General features: G+C 43.0%; 1 protein-coding gene across 5 annotated transcripts; it reads left to right on the forward strand.

The window, feature by feature from the left end:
* Positions 1-8,608: 8,608 nt before the first annotated feature.
* Positions 8,609-11,126, forward strand: LOC139376100 (suppressor of cytokine signaling 6-like). 5 transcript variants are annotated; one of them, XM_071118283.1, is made up of 3 exons: positions 8,637-8,972; positions 9,054-9,156; positions 9,273-11,109. In XM_071118283.1, exon 3 carries the CDS (start codon positions 9,351-9,353, stop codon positions 10,896-10,898), a length of 1,548 nt encoding a protein of 515 aa, XP_070974384.1. In that variant the 5' UTR covers positions 8,637-8,972; positions 9,054-9,156; positions 9,273-9,350; the 3' UTR covers positions 10,899-11,109. The 5 variants fall into 5 exon arrangements, with proteins under 5 accessions (XP_070974387.1, XP_070974388.1, XP_070974384.1 ...); XM_071118285.1 differs by having other exon boundaries at positions 9,092-9,156; XM_071118286.1 differs by lacking the exon at positions 9,054-9,156 and having other exon boundaries at positions 8,609-8,665.
* The last annotated feature ends 9,634 nt before the right edge of the window (positions 11,127-20,760 follow it).

A 20,760-nucleotide genomic window follows, 5' to 3' on the forward strand; every position in this document is an offset into this window, starting at 1 on the left:
AATAAATGTCGTTCCACTTCATGATTGTGTCCCACTTGTTGTTGATTCTTCACAAAAAAATACAGTTTTATATCTTTATGTTTGAAGCCTGAAATGTGGCAAAAGTTTGCAAAGTTCAATGGGGCCGAATACTTTCGCAAGGCACTGTATATATGAGGTCAGTGGTGACGAGTCATTCTGTTTTGAGCCCCACCTCTTTAATCAAAAAATGTAATATATGTTTTTTTGCCAATTTTTGCATGTTATTTTGGCATTAATATGTCACACATAAATTTGCAAACAATGTAAAATATATATGTATATATTTATCATTGTGAACAAATAAGGTCTCTGGGTAAGGCAGGAAGCCTAGTGATTAGAGTGTTGGGCCAGTAACCGAAAGGTTGCTAGATCGAATCCCAGAGTTGACAAGGTAAAAATGTGTTGTTCTGCCCCTGAACAAGGCAGTTAGTCCACTGTTCCTAGGCTGTCATTGTAAATAAATATTTGTTCTTAACTGACTTTGCCTAGTTAAATAAATAAAAAATGGAGGTGTTTCAGCCTAGCTCAGTGCTTTCTGTGGGGGTTGGTAACATTCTCTAGTTGCGCTGTGATTGGCTCAGTGTTCTGTCACTCATGGGGACACTATGTCACTGCAAAATCTACAGGTAGAGCTCGTTCTTCCATAGACTTACATTAGAGGTGCCCATCCAAGAAGGCTCAAGGCCATTGTTCAAAGATAAAATTACTTCAAATCACGTTACATCTACCGTAGCTTTGATTGGACTGATCATGTCAACATAATACTTTCTAAATCCTAGCTAGCAAGCTAGACAAGGCATCATCATCATGCAATATACTGGTAATTCCTTTTCAATCCTTGTCATATGAAGAGAAATTATAGATAAAACGTAACAGTGGTCATCGGCCATTGGACATAAACAATACTCAAGTTGGAAATTGAAAATTCAACAGTGAGTGCTAAGGTACCACTGCAGCCCCGGGTTCGATCCCAGGCTGTGTCACCGCCGGCTGTGTCCAGAAGACGCAAGAGACGGCGCACAATTGGCCCAATCGTCTGGGTTAGGGGAGGGTTTGGCCGGCCAGGATGTCCTTGTCTCATTGTGCTCTAGTGACTCCTTGTGGCGGGCAGGGCAACTGCAAGCTGACCTGGCCGACAGTGTTTCCTCCGACACATTGGTGCAGCTGGCTTCAAATCAAATTGTATTTGTCACATGCACCGAATACAAACAGGTAGACCTTACTGTGAAAGGCTTAACCAACAATACAGTTCAAGAAATAGAGTTAAAGTATTTACTAAATAAATCAACTGTATATTATCTGTGTCGTCATTCAGCCACGAGGGTGAAACATAAGATTTTAATGTCCTGTTGGTAGGATAGTCTTAATAGCTTCCGGGTTAAGCGAGCGGTGTGTTTAGAAGCAGTGCAGCTTGGCTCTCGACCTTTGCCAAATCCGTAGGGGAGTTGCAGCGATAAGACAAAATAGTAACTGCCACGCCCTGACCTTAGTTATCTTTATTTTCTTTATTATTTTGGTTAGGTCAGGGTGTGATGAGGGTGGTTTGTTTAGTTTTTGCATAGTCTAGGGGTTTTGTATGTCTAGGGGTTTATATGTCTATGGATGCCTAGATTTGTTCCCAATCAGAGGCAGCTGTTTATCGTTGTCTCTGATTGGGGACCATATTTAAGTAGCCATATTCCTTTGATATTTTGTGGGTTGTTATTCTATGTTTAGTTGCCTGTCTGCACAAGCCATATAGCTTCACGGTTCATGTTTGTTCTTTTGTATAGTTTTGTTCAGTGTCTCTTACATTAAAGAGTTATGTACGCTTACCATGCTGCGCCTTGGTCTCCTCATTATGATGACCGTGACAGAACAACCCACCATAACAGGACCAAGCAGCGTGAAAAGGAGGAGCAGCGGAAATGGACCTGGGAGGAGATATTAGATGGAGCAGAACCCTGGACACAGCCGGGGGAGTATCACCATCCAAAGGAAGAAATAGAGGCAGCAAAAGCAGAATGGCGATACAATGAGGAGAAATACCAGAGAATAGAGGAACAGCGACGATATGAGGGTACACGGCTAGCACGGAAGCTCGAGAGGCAGCCCCAAGCCTTTTTGGGGGTGGGCACATGAGGAGATTGCATGAGTCAGGTCGGAGACCTGAGCCAACTCCTCGTGCTTACTGTGGGGAGCATGTTACTGGTCAGGCACCGTGTTATGCGGTGGAGCGCACGGTGTCTCCAGTGCGCTATTCTAGCCTGGTGCGCTCTATTCCAGGTCCTCGCATTTGCCGGGCTAGAATGGGCATCCAGCCAGGAAGGAGGGTGCTGGCTCAGCGCTCCTGGTCTCCAGTATACCTCCTTGGACCAGAAAATCCTGCGCTGGCTCTGCGTACTGTGTCTCCGGTGAGTCTGCACAGCCCAGTGCGTCTTGTGCCAGCGCCCTGCATTTGCAGGGTGAAAATTAACATCCAGCCAGGACGGGTTGTGTCAGCTGTACACTCCAGACCTCCAGTGCGCCTCCACAGTCCAGTACGTCCTGTTCCTCCTCCCCGCACTCGCCCTGAGGTGGTGTCTCCAGCCCGGTACCACCAGTGCCGGCACCACGCACCAGGCCTACAGTGCGCCTCGGCAGTCCAGAGCATCCAGCGACAGTACCCAGTCCAGAGCGTCCTGCGACAGTTCAAACCGGAACCGCCAACGACGGGCCACAGTCCGGAACCTCCAGCGACGGTCCCCAGCCCGGGGTCTCCAGCGACGGTCCCCAGCCCGGGGTCTCCAGCGACGGTCCCCAGTCTGGGGCCTCCAGCGACGGTCCCCAGTCCAGAGCCTCCAGCGATGATCCACGGGTCAGTGCTACAAGAGCGGACTCAGTGTAAAGAGAGGGGGCGGCGTCCAGAACCAGAGCCACCACCAAGGTTAGATGCCCAATAATTGAATATTGTAAGAGTTTTCATTGTCTGCTTATATGCCCCTTTATTTATCCTATGGTTCTGACTTGGTGTACAGGGAGAATACTATAAGAACAACCCATGTTCTGAATTCAGTCGCTGTACATTTCAAAAGTGCTGAACAAATAGTTATATTGACTATGTCCCTCCTAGATCACTCATTAAAGTCTTAATCCAAATTACGGATTGCCTCTTATCCGCTCGGCGTCCCCTTATGCCATAGTTTGTAGATCTCAATTGTCAGTAGAAACGACATTTGTTTAAGCAAATCAGCCATATCAGCTATGTTTTTTTTTAAAGGAAGTAAATTAGGCTGAATGCGGGCCTCCCGAGTGGTGCAGTGGTCTAAGGCACTGCATTGCAGTGCTTGAGGCGTCACTACGGACCCGGGTTTTATCCCAGGCTGTGTCGCAGGTGGATGCCACCGGGAGACCCATGAGGCGGCGCACAATTGGCCCAGTGTAGTCCGGGTTAGGGGAGGGTTTGGCCGGCCGAGATGTCCTTGTCCCATCGTGCTCTAGTGTCTCCTTGTGACGGGCCAGGCGCATGCACGGTGACTTCTTTCGTCAGTTGTACAGTGCTTCCAGGTTAAGCGAGCAGTGTGTCAAGAATCAGTGTGGCTTGGCAGAGTTGTGTTTCGGAGGACGCATGACTCTCGACCTTCACCTCTCCCAAGTCTGTACGGGAGTTGCAGCGATGGGACAAGACTATAATCAAATCAAAGTTTGTCACATGTGCCCGAATACAACAGGTGTAGTATACCTTACAGTGAATTGCTTAGTTACAGGCTCTAACCAATAGTGCAAAAAGGTGTATAACTACTACCAATTGGGGAGAAAAGATTTTTAAAATAAAATAATGAGGCTGAATGAACTGTTTCGATGCTAGACCAGGCTCCGCTGATAGCCAGCTGTAGCAGTGGTAAGGATTCACTCCATGGTGCTGAAAAGAAAGCTCTGCTGTTGGGACAGCTTTATGTAGGCCCTAACAGTTTGTGGGCACCGTTCGTCACCGTTATAGGGCAATTAATTGGCATGCATCAAAATAATTTTTGAGGAGTTTACCCCACCAAGATTTACATGCTAAAATCGCCAGTCTATGAGGTACCCTTTGAGAGAATTTATCCCAAGGGTAATGCAGTGTCCCAACTGCAAAGAATTTGGCAATGTGTCAAATGTGTGCAGACAGTTGAGGAAGTTAAATATTGCAATTGTGCTGGGAAGCAGGCACATGAGTCCCTGGAATGCCCTGCAAGAATAAAGCAGGAGGAAATTGTTCAAATAAGAGCTGATCAGAGTGTCTCATATGTAAAAGCAGCGTATAAAGTAAAATAAAGTGCTAGTGAGTCGGTTACTGTGGAGAAACAGAAGTACAAAGATGTGGGTGCCGATTGCAAGGTACAGGATCCACATATCCTTGTCATGAGAGGGTGACTTTTTTGGCATTTACGGCAATAGGAATAAACTGCACTGCTGGAGTTGACAAGAATTCAGGAAGGATTGCTATCATATCTGCAGCTGAGCGATTCTTGGGACTGAAGGATGTCAAAGACAAGGAACTATGTGAAGTGCTGACCAGAGCAGTTTCCTTACTCTCAGGTCCAAGGACCTGTGTAGGGCTCAGAGTGAATTGTGAATGAATTCAGATTTTAAAAACATAATTCTTTTTTTTTGTTATTTTTCCAAATTGGAAATGTCTCCAGTAATGGGCAGCAATTACATTTTGGGGATGGGCCTAGCACGGCAGTGCGACAGAAGATGGAGGAGACCTGGATGACGACAGGGGCACGTTTTGGTAGTCTGGCCAGAGATAGCCAGACTAGTAAATTGGGCTAAGGAACAGGTGGGTATAGGAGAAAGGCAAGTACAGCGGATGAAGGTGGTGAACGAATATCTGTGGTTATGGACAGCAAGGAAGAAGTACCGATTGCAGTAGGAAGATGTGTTGGGGTAGAATGGCGCCAAGTACAAACCATTTCTGATGGCTCAGAAATGTTACCTGACGAGAGTGAGGATGAATTACCTGTGATGGCAGATGTGATGAAGACCTCAGAGTCTGAGCCTTGCCTCGATGGTCATGAAAGGATGATTCTGGCCCAGTGGGAGTTATATTTTTGGAGAAAGTGGATCGCTGCCTTTTGGCTGACACATATGCAGTCTCTGGCTGGGTTGAAAATCGGTAGAGGTAGCTCGAAGTGGACTTGTGATGATTTTCTGTGTTTCTTCCGTCCAGAGTGAGCGGGCGCTTCACGTCACGCACGTAGGGACAAGACCCGTGACTTGCTTCACTCCTCGGAGCAGGGCATCTATTAAAGGAGTGATTACTGGGGTGGTTTAGTAGTAGTTGTGTTGAGGTGAAGCGACCCGGTGGCGAGCGTGGTGAAACTGAAAAGACAGTGTTTGTCCTTTTGAGTTTTGAGTCTTTACCTGATAAAGTCATGTTAGGATATGTCAGTTATCCTGTGAGAGCTTTTGTTCCAAACCCACTAAGGTGTTTCAGGGCCAGCAGTGTGTAAGAGGGAGATTCTCGAGATGTGAGAAGTGTGCAGGAGGGCTGTGGTGTAAAGTACTTAAGTGAAAATACTTTCAAATATTACTTAAGTAGTTTTTTGGGCTATTTGTACTTTACTATTCATAATTTTTACAACTTTTACATTTACTTCACCACATTCCTAAAGAAAATACGGTACTTTTTACTCATACATTTTATCTGACACCCAAAACTACTCGTTACATTTTGAATGCTTAGCAGGACTGGAAAATTTGAAATTATTCATACTTTTACTTTTGATGCTTAAGTATATTTAAAACCAAATACGTTAAACTTTTACTCAGCAGTATTTTACTGGGTCACTTTCACTTTTAGTGGAGTCATTAGGGCAGGGTAGCCTAGTGGTTAGAGTGTTGGACTAGTAACCGAAAGGTTGCAAGTTCAAATCCCTGAGCTGACAAGGTACAAATCTGTCATTCTGCCCCTGAACAGGCAGTTAACCCACTGTTCCTAGGCTGTCATTGAAAATAAGAATTTGTTCTTAACTGACTTGCCTAGTAAAATAAAGGTTAAATTATATTAAGATATTTGAACTTTTACTCAAGTTTTTCCACCACTGGGCATGGGACAAAGGAATGTGTAGTATCGGTGGAAAAACTGTGTCAATTGTGAGGATGGCCATGTTGCTGGGGATCAGAAGTGCCCGGTGTGAGAGAGGCTTAGGTCGTCAGAGTAGAACAGAAGGTACCATATGCCGAGGAGAGAGTGATACGAATTTGTGCATCAGTAAGGTTGGCTTCTTAGCATTCATTGCCATGGTTATCGTCTGTACTGCAGAAATGGAACATACATTACAGGAAATACAGTATATGTTGTGGTGGCAGCTGCAGAGAAGTACTTAGGTGTATGAGGTTTTACTGCAGAATAGTTACACGGTGTGTTGAACGAAAGAGTCCCGTCCTCCCAGGACGTTGACTTGGTGTAGGATCAGTTAGGGTCAAAGTCGTGGAATGGGGTGGTGATTTTTTATTTAGGTGGTATATAAACTCAGCAAAAAAAGAAACTTCAATTTTTCAGGACCCTGTCTTTCAAAGATAATTTGTAAAAATCCATATAACTTCACAGATCTTTGTTGTAAAGGGTTTAAACTGTTAAACTGTTTCATATGCTTGTTCAATTAACCATAAACAACTAATGAACATACACCTGTGGAACGGTCGTTAAGACACTAACAGCTTACAAACGGTAAAACGCCAAAAGAAAAATGCCCAAGGTCCCTGCTCATCTGCGTGAACACACCTTAGGCATGCTGCAAGGAGTCATGAGGACTGCAGACATGGCCAGGGCAGTAAATTGCAATGTCCGTACTGTGAGACACCTAAGACTGCGCTACAGGGAGACAGGACGGGCAGCTGATCGTCTTCGCAGTGGCAGACCACGTGTAACAACAACTGCACAGGATCGGTAAATCCGAACATCACACCTGCGGGACAGGTACAGGATGGCAAAAACAACTGTCCGAGTTACACCAGGAAAGCACAATCCCTCCATCAGTGCTCAGACTGTCTTCAATAGGCTGAGAGAGGCTGGACTGAGGGCTTGTAGGCCTGTTGTAGTAAGGTAGGTCCTCACCAGACATCACCGGCAACAACGTCGCCTATGGGCACAAACCCACCGTCGCTGGACCAGACAGGATATGTAAAAAGTGCTCTTCACTGACGAGTTGCGGTTTTCTTCTCACCAGGGATGATGGAATTGGAGGGTCCGCCATGGTCTGGGGCAGTGTGTCACAGCATCATCGAACTGAGTTTGTTGTCATTGCAGGCAATCGCAACACTGTGCGTTACAGGGAAGACATCCTCCCTCATGTGGTACCATTCCTGCAGGCTCATCCTGACATGACCCTCCAACATATCAAGGCAAAGACCCCACAAGAAGTAACATCTTGTTGGCATGGGTGAGGAAGGGTACCACACACTCATCTGGAGATATTACACCTTGTCTCTCTCAGGAATGATCTGAACATATATGTTAATAAAAGTACAGCATTTTGAAACACTTTATTGATTACAATATAGGGATTAATAACAGAGGTTAATATGAGAATGCAGGGATTCCAGCAGAGTGTGAGTTGAAGTAGTCAAACGGATTATCTGACATCTGAGAATGGGCAGGCATTCCCTCAGATGAAGAGCATCTCCGTCTTGCTGATTATGTGCTGACATCCAGGTGGAAATGTCACCTGCTTATCTGATGTAGGAAAAGAGATAAGAGAAGTTGAGAGTCCTGTGAATATGTATATGTACTGTACGTGTATGTGTATATATATTTTTAATTTTAATTTCTATTATTATCATTATTGTGTTTTGTGGTGGGGGGGTGGGGGGAGGTTGATGGGGATGGTGAAGGTGCTTGGGGTGTCCTATTGAGGGCGAAGGGACCTATTGGGGAAGGGATTCTTCATGGAGGCACAGGCAAGAAAACGGCGAATTTTGGCATAGATTTAGTTATAGCACCTAAAACAAATAGCCAAACCGAAAACAGAAAACAGATATTACCAGTGCCTCCCCCGCGATCAAACCGACATAATAATAAAATGAAACGCAGCCTAACGTGATAAGAAATCCCAAATAGCAAGCAAGTCGCAGCAATGAAGAATTGAGTGCGTGCGCGTTCACGCGAAGGGGGTTCTGGCAGGGGGAGCATTTAGGCACAACATTGGCAGTGGGAGAAGATGAACAATTTGGATTTTGGCCAACGTTCTGCACATTTTCTCATTAATGACAAATTTGATCTCAATACAATTTCCTGTTCCCAAAACTACAATCTGTTTCGAATAGAGTGGACACAGTTTTGTAGACTTTACCCTTTGTCGCATAGGCGAATTGAGAAATGTGCATATATTTTCTCGAACGCGCCAATAGGATCTCGCGAGCTTGTATTTGGCTCTGCACACCTCTTTGCTTGTTCTGCCCACTATGACTCATTTGATCCCATTGGAAAGGACAGACAGGCTGTGGTTTATTTTAGTTATACAATTGTTTTCCTCAATCCCCGGACTGGTCTGCTTCGCAAGCGTTCCCGGTAGTCTCGCGATGTTGCATCTCCGGGTTTAGAAACTCTGACCCCATCGAATTAAGTATCTATTTTCCCACAATGCAAGCGTCATGTAAACAAAGGACAACGACAGGAAGGGAGACTGAAAAGTTCTAGCTAGTTGAGTACCTAGTTACAAATGTGCAACTTGCTACAGCATTTCTACAATGGATATACCAACAATATACATATATTTAAGTATATAACTAACCAGTTTGACATAGTTTGTATTGTTTTTCGGTTGTCTCGTGTGGGGTCTCTACTTCCAGTTAGCTTGCTACGGTAACGTTAGGTAACTTGCGTGCCTAGCAGCTAACAGTAGCTATAGTACTTTGTCTCAAAATGCATCGGTCTTGGCAGTTTCATATGGAAACAGTTTTTAAAAGAGGGTGACGGGTAATATCAAAAGTGAATCGAAGTAAAGAAGGTAACTAGCTAACTTAGTTTCTTGGGTGGACCACCAGCTGGCTAGCAAGCTAACGTTAGCCTCAAATGACTTTTACCACAGATCAAAGGGGGAGTTATCGGTGTCTTTGCTTTTACTAGCAGCAGGCTGTATCTATCAGGCTTCTTCACCAATCAACAGCAGTTGAAAAACATACTGTAGAAAGGTAGTCATGATTGATAAAACTGCAGTATTCAATTCGACGTTATTGCAAATTCTGCAAGGCTATGTTGTAGTCTTTGTGGAATAAATTAATGGAGAAATATGTTTGATCTTTTTCAGGGATGACAGCTTTTGGAGGACAACCTTTGTGGCCATCCATACATCCATGAGCCTCCCCACGTCTGAGGGACTTCCACAATGAAGAAAATCTGTCTGAAAACGATACGAAAGTCATTCAACCTAAAAAGCAGAGAGGAGGGAAAGGATATTGTACCACAGCCAAATTCAGCTACCGACATCTCAACAGATTCAGTGTTTGGAAAATGTTACAGCAAAGAACTTGTTCGTAACGACTTCAATCATGAGGAGGAGAAAGGCCCTAAAAACCGCTCCAAGGATGAGAGTCTTATGGGATCACTGAAAAGAAGGCTTTCGGCAAAGCAGAAAAATAAAATAAAGGAAAGTTCCACATCGGTGACCAGTGAAGATGACACATTCTCGTGCTCCTCAGCACCCATATTCTTTAATGATGTCAAATCACAACACCATCTAAGATCTAATAGTCACCATTATAGCCCCACGCCATGGACCCTCAGGGCAGCAAATTCTGAGGAAACATGCATTAGGATGGATGGGAAAGTGAAAGCTATGATACATTCATCAGACCCAAGCCCATCTCTGAATGGCATTCTGAAAGAATTCCCAGACCACCAGAGGGATACGCTTTTTCAGGATTCAACCGAGAACACTGAGCCTCAGAATGGTGATTTGCATCTAGGTATTGATCATGAAAATGTACCTGCCATCATTGGACTAGCATCTCAGGACTATATACACTATGCAATGCCTATAGATGATGAACTTGACCCTGCAGAAGGTTTGGATAGTTCCTCTCCAATGCATGAGGTGCCTCAGCCTGAGCGATTCCCTCCTTTTGCAGATGAAGAGCCCATTGACCAGGAGAAGCTGATATCACCAGATATATTCATGGACCCATCAGTGAATCGACTGCTCTCTGATGCTGAATGTGCCTTGATTCAGGACTCTAGAATAGAGCCTCCTCTCTCCCCCTTGCTCTCTCTACCACCTGGTAGTCACATCCGAAGGAGTTTTCTAGTATATGGTGGTTCTTCTCACTCACATGGTGCAGAGAGAGTTTTGCATCATCTCAACTTTGACCCCAATTCAGCCCCTGGCGTTGGCAGGGTTTATGATGCTGTTCAGCACAGCGGGCCCATGATTGTAACCAGCCTTACAGTAGAGCTAAAGAAACTGGCCAAGCAGGGTTGGTACTGGGGTCCTATAACGCGTTGGGAAGCTGAGGAAAAACTTGCCAGCCTGCCAGATGGGTCATTCTTGGTGCGAGACAGCTCAGACGATCGCTATCTTTTGAGCTTGAGCTTTCGTTCACAGGGTAAGACCCTCCACACCAGGATTGAACACTCCAATGGTAGTTTCAGTTTCTACGAACAGCCAGATGTGGAGGGTCACATATCAATAGTGGAACTCATAGAATGTTCAATCATAGATTCTGAGAGTGGAGCCTTCTGCTATTCACGATCTCGCACACCAGGGACTGCAATGTATCCTGTCCGACTTACAAACCCTATCTCAAGGTTTATGCAGGTGCGCTCCATGCAGTACCTCTGTCGGTTTGTCATCCGTCAGTACACACGGATCGACCTTATCCAGAAGTTGCCTTTGCCAAACAAGATGAAAGATTACTTGCAGGAAAAGCACTACTGAAGGGCTTAAATTAAACTCAGTTGGACTTTCTTGCACATTTTTGATCAGTGATATATTGACTTAGTCCTCATTTTTACATTTTTTTTTACCCTTTTTCTTGGCTGTTACAAATACTTTTTGTGAATTTGATTTCAATACATGTAACACAGTACAATGTCTCCCTATCTAGTGATCTGTTCAACAGCCAATGCCAGCAACTGATATATATAGAGCATACTGAACTCTTTGGTAGAAGCATGTTGACTCCACTTCGCTTCCCTCTTTGCTCTGTTTTGGTGAAAGCTGTGGACGAGGAGTTGATGGTTTTGAAGCCAGATATCTGACTGACAGATACTCCCAACCTCAAAGCAAAGGATTGAAATTGAACCGTAATCAAATCTACATTTAAAAAATTAGCATTGGATTATTTCTTTTAATTGTGTTTTGATGAGCCAAGTGTTTTGTTATATAAAGCACAAATGGTTCTAATCGTTACTACACTCCACATTTCTGCATTGTCCTATGTGGTTTGTTGTCTTACATTAAACCAGTTTGTTAGTACTGTAGCTACTAGCTAGTATGAGTTTGATACCTGAAAGTTCTCTGCTCAGTCTTTAGTAAAGTTGTTTTTCTTTTGCTTCAGTGATGGTTTCTCATTGCATGTTAATTATATTGAGTATATGGAGAAAGAAAATTTAAGTACAACACATCTGATGCTGTAATTTGGGAGAACTAATCGTCATCGACTGTATAGGCATAAATCGAGATAATGGCTTGTTTGTGCAGCCTAAACTTGACTGTTTGCCTGTCACTGTAAGTATAAGGATAAAATGCCTCACCTTGTTACTTTTCAGGTCATGAAATGCTACCTACTTGTTTTGGTATGTCTCACCCCTCGCTCCCTTTTGAAAGGCTGTACTTCAATTTATTGCACATCTTCAATGCAGTTAAAGGAGGGGTGTTTATGATTGTTAATAAACTGCATTCACAGATAATTTTTACCTTTATTTAACTAGGCAAGTCAGTTAAAAATAAATCCTTATTTTTAATGACAGCCTAGGAACAGTGGGTTAACTGCCTGTTCAGGGGCAGAATGACAGATTTGTACCTTGTCAGCTCGGGGATTTGAACTTGTAACCTTTTAGTTACTAGTCCAACGCTCTAACCACTGGGCTACCGCCGCCCCATAACATAGTCTGTCTGTTCTTAATCATCATTATACAGAATGTTTTCATTTGGAAATGTTACTCTATGAACTTAATATTACGCAATAGATATTTAAAATGGTACAAAACCAGTCTCTCTGTACTTCTCAGTCTTCAGAGATCAGGGGCGTATTTATTAGGACGATTCTGTTGCAATATGTTTCTTAAACAGAAACAAACGGAACGAAAAGGGAGGGACCTACCTGAATTTGTCCAATAGAAACAAATGTTCTGTTTGCAACTGTTTGGACTAATGATTACACCCCAGGAACTGTCCTCCAGTTAAAGTGGTGTTGAAACCTAATCCCACACCTTCTTTGCCAGCTGCTCCCCCCTCTTCTCAACATGTGTCTCTGGATCCTGTATCTCTCAGGCGACTGCAAAGTAACCTCTGTCCTGCCAGCTGCCCCAACCATCAGACCAGAGTGGCCTGCTTTCTTAATGCGCTATGACTAGGGTTGCAAAGAGAGGGTACATTACTGGTAACTTTATACGTTTACCAGTAAACAACCAGAATTTTGTAAACTTTAAAGGATTTTATGGAATTTTCTTTAAGTAAAATATATCAAATAAGATGATTTTATAATTTAAAAAATGAAATGACAAATCTAAATAATTCTAAATGTAATAAAATAGCATATTTTATTTTTTCATATTTATTTTTATAGTAGAGGTATCATTGTATGTTTTATTTGCCATCAGTCCACCCATAGGATGCACAGTCACACTGTAATCACAGTACTTGCAGTGGGTTCTTGGCCCTGCAGAATAATTTGTCACATTGATACTTTATTCTGAATGCCATCTGCCATCACTAACCCCAGAAGGCTTCTCATCCAGTGCAGCATGTATCTTCTTCACATTAGAGGGGTTCTTATGCAGCACAGTTTCAGATAATACAGTGGGACGCCATGCATGCTCAGCCATTGACAGCTTCACTGAAGTATGAGATTACTTTGAGCTGGATGCCTACACATTCAGATGTAGCCAGATATCTTGTTTGACAATCAGGATGAAGATTGAATCTGTCCTTAGTGGGTAAATATGGAAATTGTTTTGCGCATTCAACCTTCATGTCAAGGTTGCCATGGGAAAATGGGCTTGGGATTCATTCAATAAGATCTAATGAAGGATATGAATATCATAATGGCAAAGAAATTGACATTTTACCACCCCAAAAGGAGGAGTGCAATAGATCATTTTAAAATACCACTTTTATTATGAATTCAGACAACCTTTGCCAAAGACTACTCTTGACGAACAACAATGTGAAGAGCTCGTGCCTGCCTATTGAGTTAATCAGGATGAGGATAAGATTAAATAACAGCTTGGAACAGATGCCCTTATTCATTATTTACACACTGCCTCTGTGAACCAATAGAGGGATATTTTTCTAACTGTCAGCAGGAAGTTAACGGAGCACCACAATAAAACTAACACACTCACAATGAAAAACACCATCCCTCTATCATAGACCTATCCACACATAGACAACTGAATAATGAATGAAGACTGTCTCCCAATAATAATGCTAATTGTCAATGTAGGTGTTCATTTTGTTTCATGTATGTGCATGGTTGGGGAGTAACGGATTACATGTAATCTGTTACATGTAAGGCATAACAAAAAAACGGTAACTGTAATCCATTATGTTACCAGCTAAAATATTGTAATCAGATTACAGATACTTTTGAAAAACTAGATCAAATCAAATTTATTTATATAGCCCTTTGTACATCAGCTGATATCTCAAAGTGCTGTACAGAAACCCAGCCTAAAACCCAAAACAGCAAGCAATGCAGGTGTAGAAGCACGGTTACTTCGAGGATTACTTTTAAATTCAGAAAGGATTATGGACACATGCTCAAATTCAAACACTTTTGATAGACTTAAAGGGGCAATCTGTAGTTGCTACATCCATTTTTGGACTTCTAAATTATATATCTTATTATATATCACCCAAAATCTCCCAAAATGGCATAGCAGTCAGACGTCCTTTGTCCTCGTCTTGTCGTGTCCCGTGTGTATATATATATTTACATCTTTCTTCGCATATCTTTTTTTATATATTTTCTTTTCTAAACTCAACTTCAAAACACTCTCCTGCAATCCGCCTCACCAGTTAAAAAAAAAAAAAATCTTATCTGAAATCTGAAATCCACAATAGAAATCTGAAATCCACAATAGAAGCTAGCCAGTTTACTGGCTAACGTTAGTATTCAGCTAACCACGGTTGGTGGTCATCAGCTATCCTTTAGCTCGAAAAGCTATCGCCAGTTTTGTACAATGCGACTCAGACCAGAACATACCGGACATATTTTTCTCTCCATATCCCCGGATTTCTACCGCAAGCTCTGGACATTTATACCTGGATCTTGCTGCTATCTGAGTGACTATTGGCTTACATCGGTCCCGGAGCAAACATACATTTTCCCGGAGCTAGCCAGCTGAAGAGTTCCATCAGCCACTCCTGGGCTACAATCACCTATCCGGACCCGTTTTACTGCCGATGTGGAGCCCCACCGGGCCTTCACTACTGGACTACCGACGTTATCTGCCCGAGGGAGTTATCCAACTGGCCCCTCCGTCGCGACGTTACCTGAACGCCCATCTGCGGCCCGCTAATCGTTAGCTGTCTTATCGACTGCTATCTGAATAGGTCTATCGGACAATTTTCTTGGGTCACTATAACTTTATCTATTTTGCCAATTGGATTGGTCCACTCTACCAGACGGAACCCCACTAATCTACCGACGGAAACACACAAGGTGGCTAAAAACAGACCTCCATCCTCTGCCAGCTTGCTACCGATGGCCCGGCTAGCTGTCTGAATTGCCGTTACCCCAACCAACCTCACTACTCACTGGACCCTATGATCACTCTGCTAAGCATGCCTCTCCTTAATGTCAATATGCCTTGCCATTGCTGTTCTGGTTAGTGTTTATTGACTTATTTCACTGTAGAGCCTCTAGCCCTGCTCATTATACCTTATCCAACCTTTCAGTTCCACCACCCACACATGCGATGACATCACCTGGTTTCAATGATGTTTCTAGAGACAATATCTCTCTCATCATCACTCAATGCCTAGGTTTACCTCCACTGTATTCACATCCTACCATACCTTTGTCTGTACATTATATCTTGAAGCCATTTTATTGCCCCCAGAAACCTCCTTTTACTCTCTGTTCCGGACGTTCTAGACGACCAATTCTCATAGCTTTTAGCCGTACCCTTATCCTACTCCTCCTCTGTTCCTCTGGGGATGTAAAGGTGAATCCAGGCCCTGCAGTGCCTAGCTCCACTCCTGTCTTTTGATGACTTCTGTAACCGTAATATTCTTGGTTTCATGCATGTTATCATTTGAAGCCTCCCTAATTTTGTTTTACTGCTTTAGCACACTCTGCCAACCCGGATGTTCTAGCCATGTCTGAATCCTGGCTTAGGAAGACCACCAAAAACTCTGAAATCTCCATCCCTAATTACAACATTTTCAGACAAGATAGAACGGCCAAAGGGGGCGGTGTTGCAATCTACTGCAGAGATAGCCTGCAGAGTTCTATCCTACTATCCAGGTCTGTACCCAAACAATTTGAACTTCTACCACCTCACTAAAAACAAGTCTCTCACCGTTTCCGCCTGCTATAGACCACCCTCTGCCCCCAGTTGTGCTCTGGACACCATATGTGAACTGATTGCCCCCCATCTATCTTAAGAGCTCGTGCTGCTAGGTGACCTAAACTGGAACATGCTTAACACCCCAGCCATCCTACAATCTAAGCTTGATGCCCTCAATCTCACACAAATTATCAATGAACCTACCAGGTACCACCCCAAAGCCGTAAACACGGGCACCGTCATAGATATCATCCTAACCAACTTGCCCTCTAAATACACCGCTACTGTTTTCAACCAAGATCTCAGCGATCACTGCCTCATTGCCTGCATCCGTAATGGGTCAGCGGTCAAACCTCCACTCATCACTGTCAAACGCTCCCTGAAACACTTCAGCGAGCAGGCCTTTCTTATCGACCTGGTTCGGGTATCCTGGAAGGATATTGACCTCATCCCGCCAGTAGAGGATGCCTGTTTTTATTTTTTTATTCCTTCCTCACCATCTTAAATAAGCATGCCCCATTCAAGAAATGTAGAACCAGGAACATATACAGCCCTTGGTTCTCTCCAGACCTGACTGCCCTTGACCAACACAAAAACATCCTATGGTGTTCTGCATTAACATCGAACAGCCCCCGTGATATGCAACTTTTCAGGGAAGCTAGAAACCAATATACACAGGCAGTTAGAAAAGCCAAGACTAGCTTTTTCAAGCAGAAATTTCCTTCCTGCAACACTAACTCAAAAAAGTTCTGGGACACTGTAAAGTCTATGGAGAATAAGAACACCTCCTCCCAGCTGCCCACTGCACTGAGGATAGGAATCACTGTCACTACCGATAAATCCACTATAATTGAGAATTTCAATAAGCATTTTTCTACGGCTGGCCATGCTTTCACCCTGGCTAACCCTATCCCGGTCAACAGAACTGCACCCCCCACAGCAACTCGCCCAAGCCTTCCCCATTTCTCCTTCTCCCAAATCCAGTCAGCTGATGTTCTGAAAGAGCTCAAAAATCTGGACACCCTACAAATCAGCTGGGCTTGACAATCTGGACCCTTTCTTTCTAAAATTATCTGCCGAAATTGTTGCAACCACTATTACTAGCCTGTTCAACCTCTCTTTCGTATCGTCTGAGATTCCCAAAGATTGGAAAGCAGCTGCGGTCATCCCCCTCTTCAAAGTTGGGACACTCTTGACCCAAACTGCAACAGACCTATATCTATCCTACCCTGCCTTTCTAAGGTATTCGAAAGCAAAGTCAACAAACAGATTACCGACCATTTCGAATCCCACTGCACCTTCTCCGCTATGCAATCTGGGTTCAGAGCTGGTCATGGGTGCACCTCAGCCACGCTCAAGGTCTTAAACGATATCTTAACCGCCATCGATAAGAAACAATACTGTGCAGCCGTATTCATTGACCTGGCCAAGGCTTTCGACTCTGTCAATCACCACATCCTCATCGGCAGACTCGATAGCCTTGGTCTCTCAAATGATTGCCTCGCCTGGTTCACCAACTACTTCTCTGATAGTGTTCAGTGTGTCAAATCGGAGGGCCTGTTGTCCGGGCCTCTGGCAGTCTCTATGGGGGTGCCACAGGGTTCAATTCTTGGGCCGACTCTCTTCACTGTTTACATCAATGATGTCGCTCTTTCTGCTGGTTAGTCTCTGATCCACCTCTACGCAGACGACACCATTCTGTATACTTCTGGCCCTTCTTTGGACACTGTGTTAACAATCCTCCAGACGAGCTTCAATGCCATACAACTCTCCTTCCATGGCCTCCAACTGTTCTTAAATACAAGTAAAACTAAATGCATGCTCTTCAACCGATAGCTGCCTGCACCTGCCCGCCCATCCAATATCACTACTCTGGATGGTTCTGACTTAGAATACGTGGACAACTACAAATACCTAGGTGTCTGGTTAGACTGTAAACTCTCCTTTCAGACTCACATCAAACATCTCCAATCCAAAGTTAAATCTAGAATTGGCTTCCTATTTCGCAACAAAGCATCCTTCACTCATGCTGCCAAACATACCCTCGTAAAACTGACCATCCTACTGATCCTCAACTTCGGCAATGTCATTTACAAAATAGCCTCCAATACCCTACTCAATAAATTGGATGCAGTCTATCACAGTGCCATCTGTTTTGTCACCAAAGCCACATATACTACCCACCACTGCGACATGTACACTCTCGTGGCTGGCCCTCGCTTCATATTCGTCGCCAAACCCACTGGCTCCAGGTCATCTACAAGACCCTCCTAGGTAAAGTCCCCCCTTATCTCAGCTCGCTGGTCACCATAGCAGCACCTACCTGTAACACGTGCTCCAGCAGGTATATCTCTCTGGTCACCCCCAAAACCAATTCTTCCTTTGGCCGCCTCTCCTTCCAGTTCTCTGCTGCCAATGATTGAAACAAACTAGAAAAATCTCTGAAACCGGAAACACATCTCCCTCACTAGCTTTAAGCACCAGCTGTCAGAGCATCAGAGCAGCTCACAGATTACTGCACCTGTACATAGCCCATCTATAATTTATCCAAAACAACTACCTCTTCCTCTACTCTTATTTATTTATTTATTTTTGCTCCTTTGCACCCCATTATTTCTATCTCTAATTTGCACATTCTTCCACTGCAAATCTACAATTCCAGTGTTTTACTTGCTATATTGTATTTACTTCGCCACCATGGCCTTTTTTTTGCCTTTACCTCCCTTATCTCACCTCATTTGCTCACATTGTATATGGACTTATTTTTCTACTGTATTATTGACTGTATGTTTGTTTTACTCCATGTGTAACTCTGTGTTGTTGTATGTGTCGAACTGCTTTGCTATATCTTAGCCAGGTCGCAATTGTAAATGAGAACATGTTCTCAACTTGCCTACCTGGTTAAATAAAGGTAATATATATATATATATATATACACAGTGAATATAAATAAAAATATATATATACAGTGAGGGAAAAAAGTATTTGATCCCCTGTTGATTTTGTACGTTTGCCCACTGACAGAGAAGTGATCAGTCTATCATTTTAATGGTAGGTTTATTTGAACAGTGAGAGACAGAATAACAACAAATAAATCCAGAAAAACATGTCAAAAATGTTATAAATTGATTTGCATTTTAATGAGGGAAATAAGTATTTGACCCCCTTTTTTCCTTCACTGTATGCATCCATTGATTCTTGAAGAATATAACTGTCACACTCCATGAAAACCCAAAATATAAGCTTGTTTGTAAACATTGCAAATGTAAACAAACACTGTATAGCCTCAACATGTTTAAAACAATATTTTTATATCATGGATGGTCAGTCCTTGCATCCATAAATCTGAGACTGGTTACATTTCTCCAGGCCCATCCCTCAACTTTTTATCAAAACAGAGGCGGGGCAACCGTTTGTTATTGTTTCATCTGTGGATTTATAAAGATATCAAAGTGTGACCAACAAAAAGGTAAACAATAGGCCTATAGCAAATTCATTCATTTTTCACATGTAAATAGCACATTTCAGTAATGCTCAAACCATGCCATTCCATGAGCGCAGCATTTATTTTTCAACTCGAATCAATGAGCCCAATCAGTCCTCCATGACAACAAAATCATACACAACAGAGTCGGGCTGGCTAATAAATCCTTAGTTTTGGGGTCATGCTCAGGTTAAACAATTTGGCTAATCTATACTTCCATATTTCCAAGTCCTATTCTGGAAGATCAAAGGGTATAACATGTATTGGAATGGCTGGAATTCTGATAAACTTTGGTTTTTAATGAAAATATATAATTGTATTGTATTTTTATATGTATTAGAAAGCGATGGGTTATAAGAAACCTACATTACCAACCAATGCGAGCATGGAGGCCTATAAACCTGACTCAGTCACATCAGCTCTGTCAGGAGGAATGGGCCAAAATTCACCCAACTTATTGTGGGAAGCTTGTGGAAGGCTGCCCAAAATGTTTGACCCAAGTTAAACAATTTAAAGGCAATACTACCAAATACTAATTGAGTGTATGTGAACTTCTGACCCACTGGGAAAGTGATGAAAGAAATTTAAAGCTGAAATAAATAATTCTCTCATCTATTATTCTGACATTTCACATTCTTAAAATAAATTGGTTATCCTAACTGACCTAAGAGTGGGAATTTTTACTAGAATGAAATGTCAGGAATTGTGAATCTGAGTTTAAATGTATTTGGCTAAGGTGTATGTAAACTTCCGACTTCAACTGTATATATACAGTACCAGTCAAAAGTTTGGACACACCTACTCATTCAAGGGTTTTTCTTTATTTTTACTATTTTCTACATTGTAGAATAATAGTGAAGACATCAAAACTATGCACCTATACGCCATCTGGTAAAAATGACCCAACACATCTCCAGGCTGTGTAAGGGCTATTTGACCAAGAAGGAGAGTGATTGAGTGCTGCATCACCTGACCTCAACCCAAATGAGATGGTTTGGGATGAGTTGGACCGCAGAGTGAAGGAAAAGCAGCCGAAAAGGTGAAGCTGGTTGAGAGAATGCCAAGAGTGTGCAAAGCTGTCAAAAAGGCAACGAGTGATTACTTTGAAGAATCTACAAAAAAAAATGTTTTGATTTGTTTAAAATGTTTTGGTTACTACATGATTCCATATGTGTTCTTTCATAGTTTTGATGTCTTCACTATTATTCTACAATGTAGAACATTTTAAAAATAAAGAAAAACCCTTGAATGAGTAGGTGTGACTTAACTTTTGACTGGTACTGTAAGTTTTTAGACCCTTAGCTATGAGACTCGCAATTGAGCTCAAGTGCATCCTGTTTCCATTGATCATCCTTGACAATGGTATGGTAGAGTGGCCAGACAGAAGCCACTCCTCAGTAAAAGGCACATGGCAACATGCTTGGAGTTTGCCAAAAGGCACCCAAAGACTCCCAGACCATGAGAAATAGGATTATTTGGTCTGATGAAACCAAGATTCAACTCTTTGGACTGAATGTCAAGCGTCACGTCTGGAGAAAACCTGACACCATCCCTACGGTGAAGCATGGTGGTGGCA

This window comes from Oncorhynchus clarkii, chromosome 20 (genome assembly GCF_045791955.1).
Source record: "Oncorhynchus clarkii lewisi isolate Uvic-CL-2024 chromosome 20, UVic_Ocla_1.0, whole genome shotgun sequence".
Classification (NCBI taxonomy): Eukaryota; Metazoa; Chordata; class Actinopteri; order Salmoniformes; family Salmonidae; genus Oncorhynchus; species Oncorhynchus clarkii.

What these genes read in the sequence shown, in the direction of transcription:
- LOC139376100 (XM_071118286.1), top strand. Translation starts at nt 9,351, where the DNA reads ATGAAGAAAATCTGTCTGAAAACGATACGAAAGTCATTCAACCTAAAA.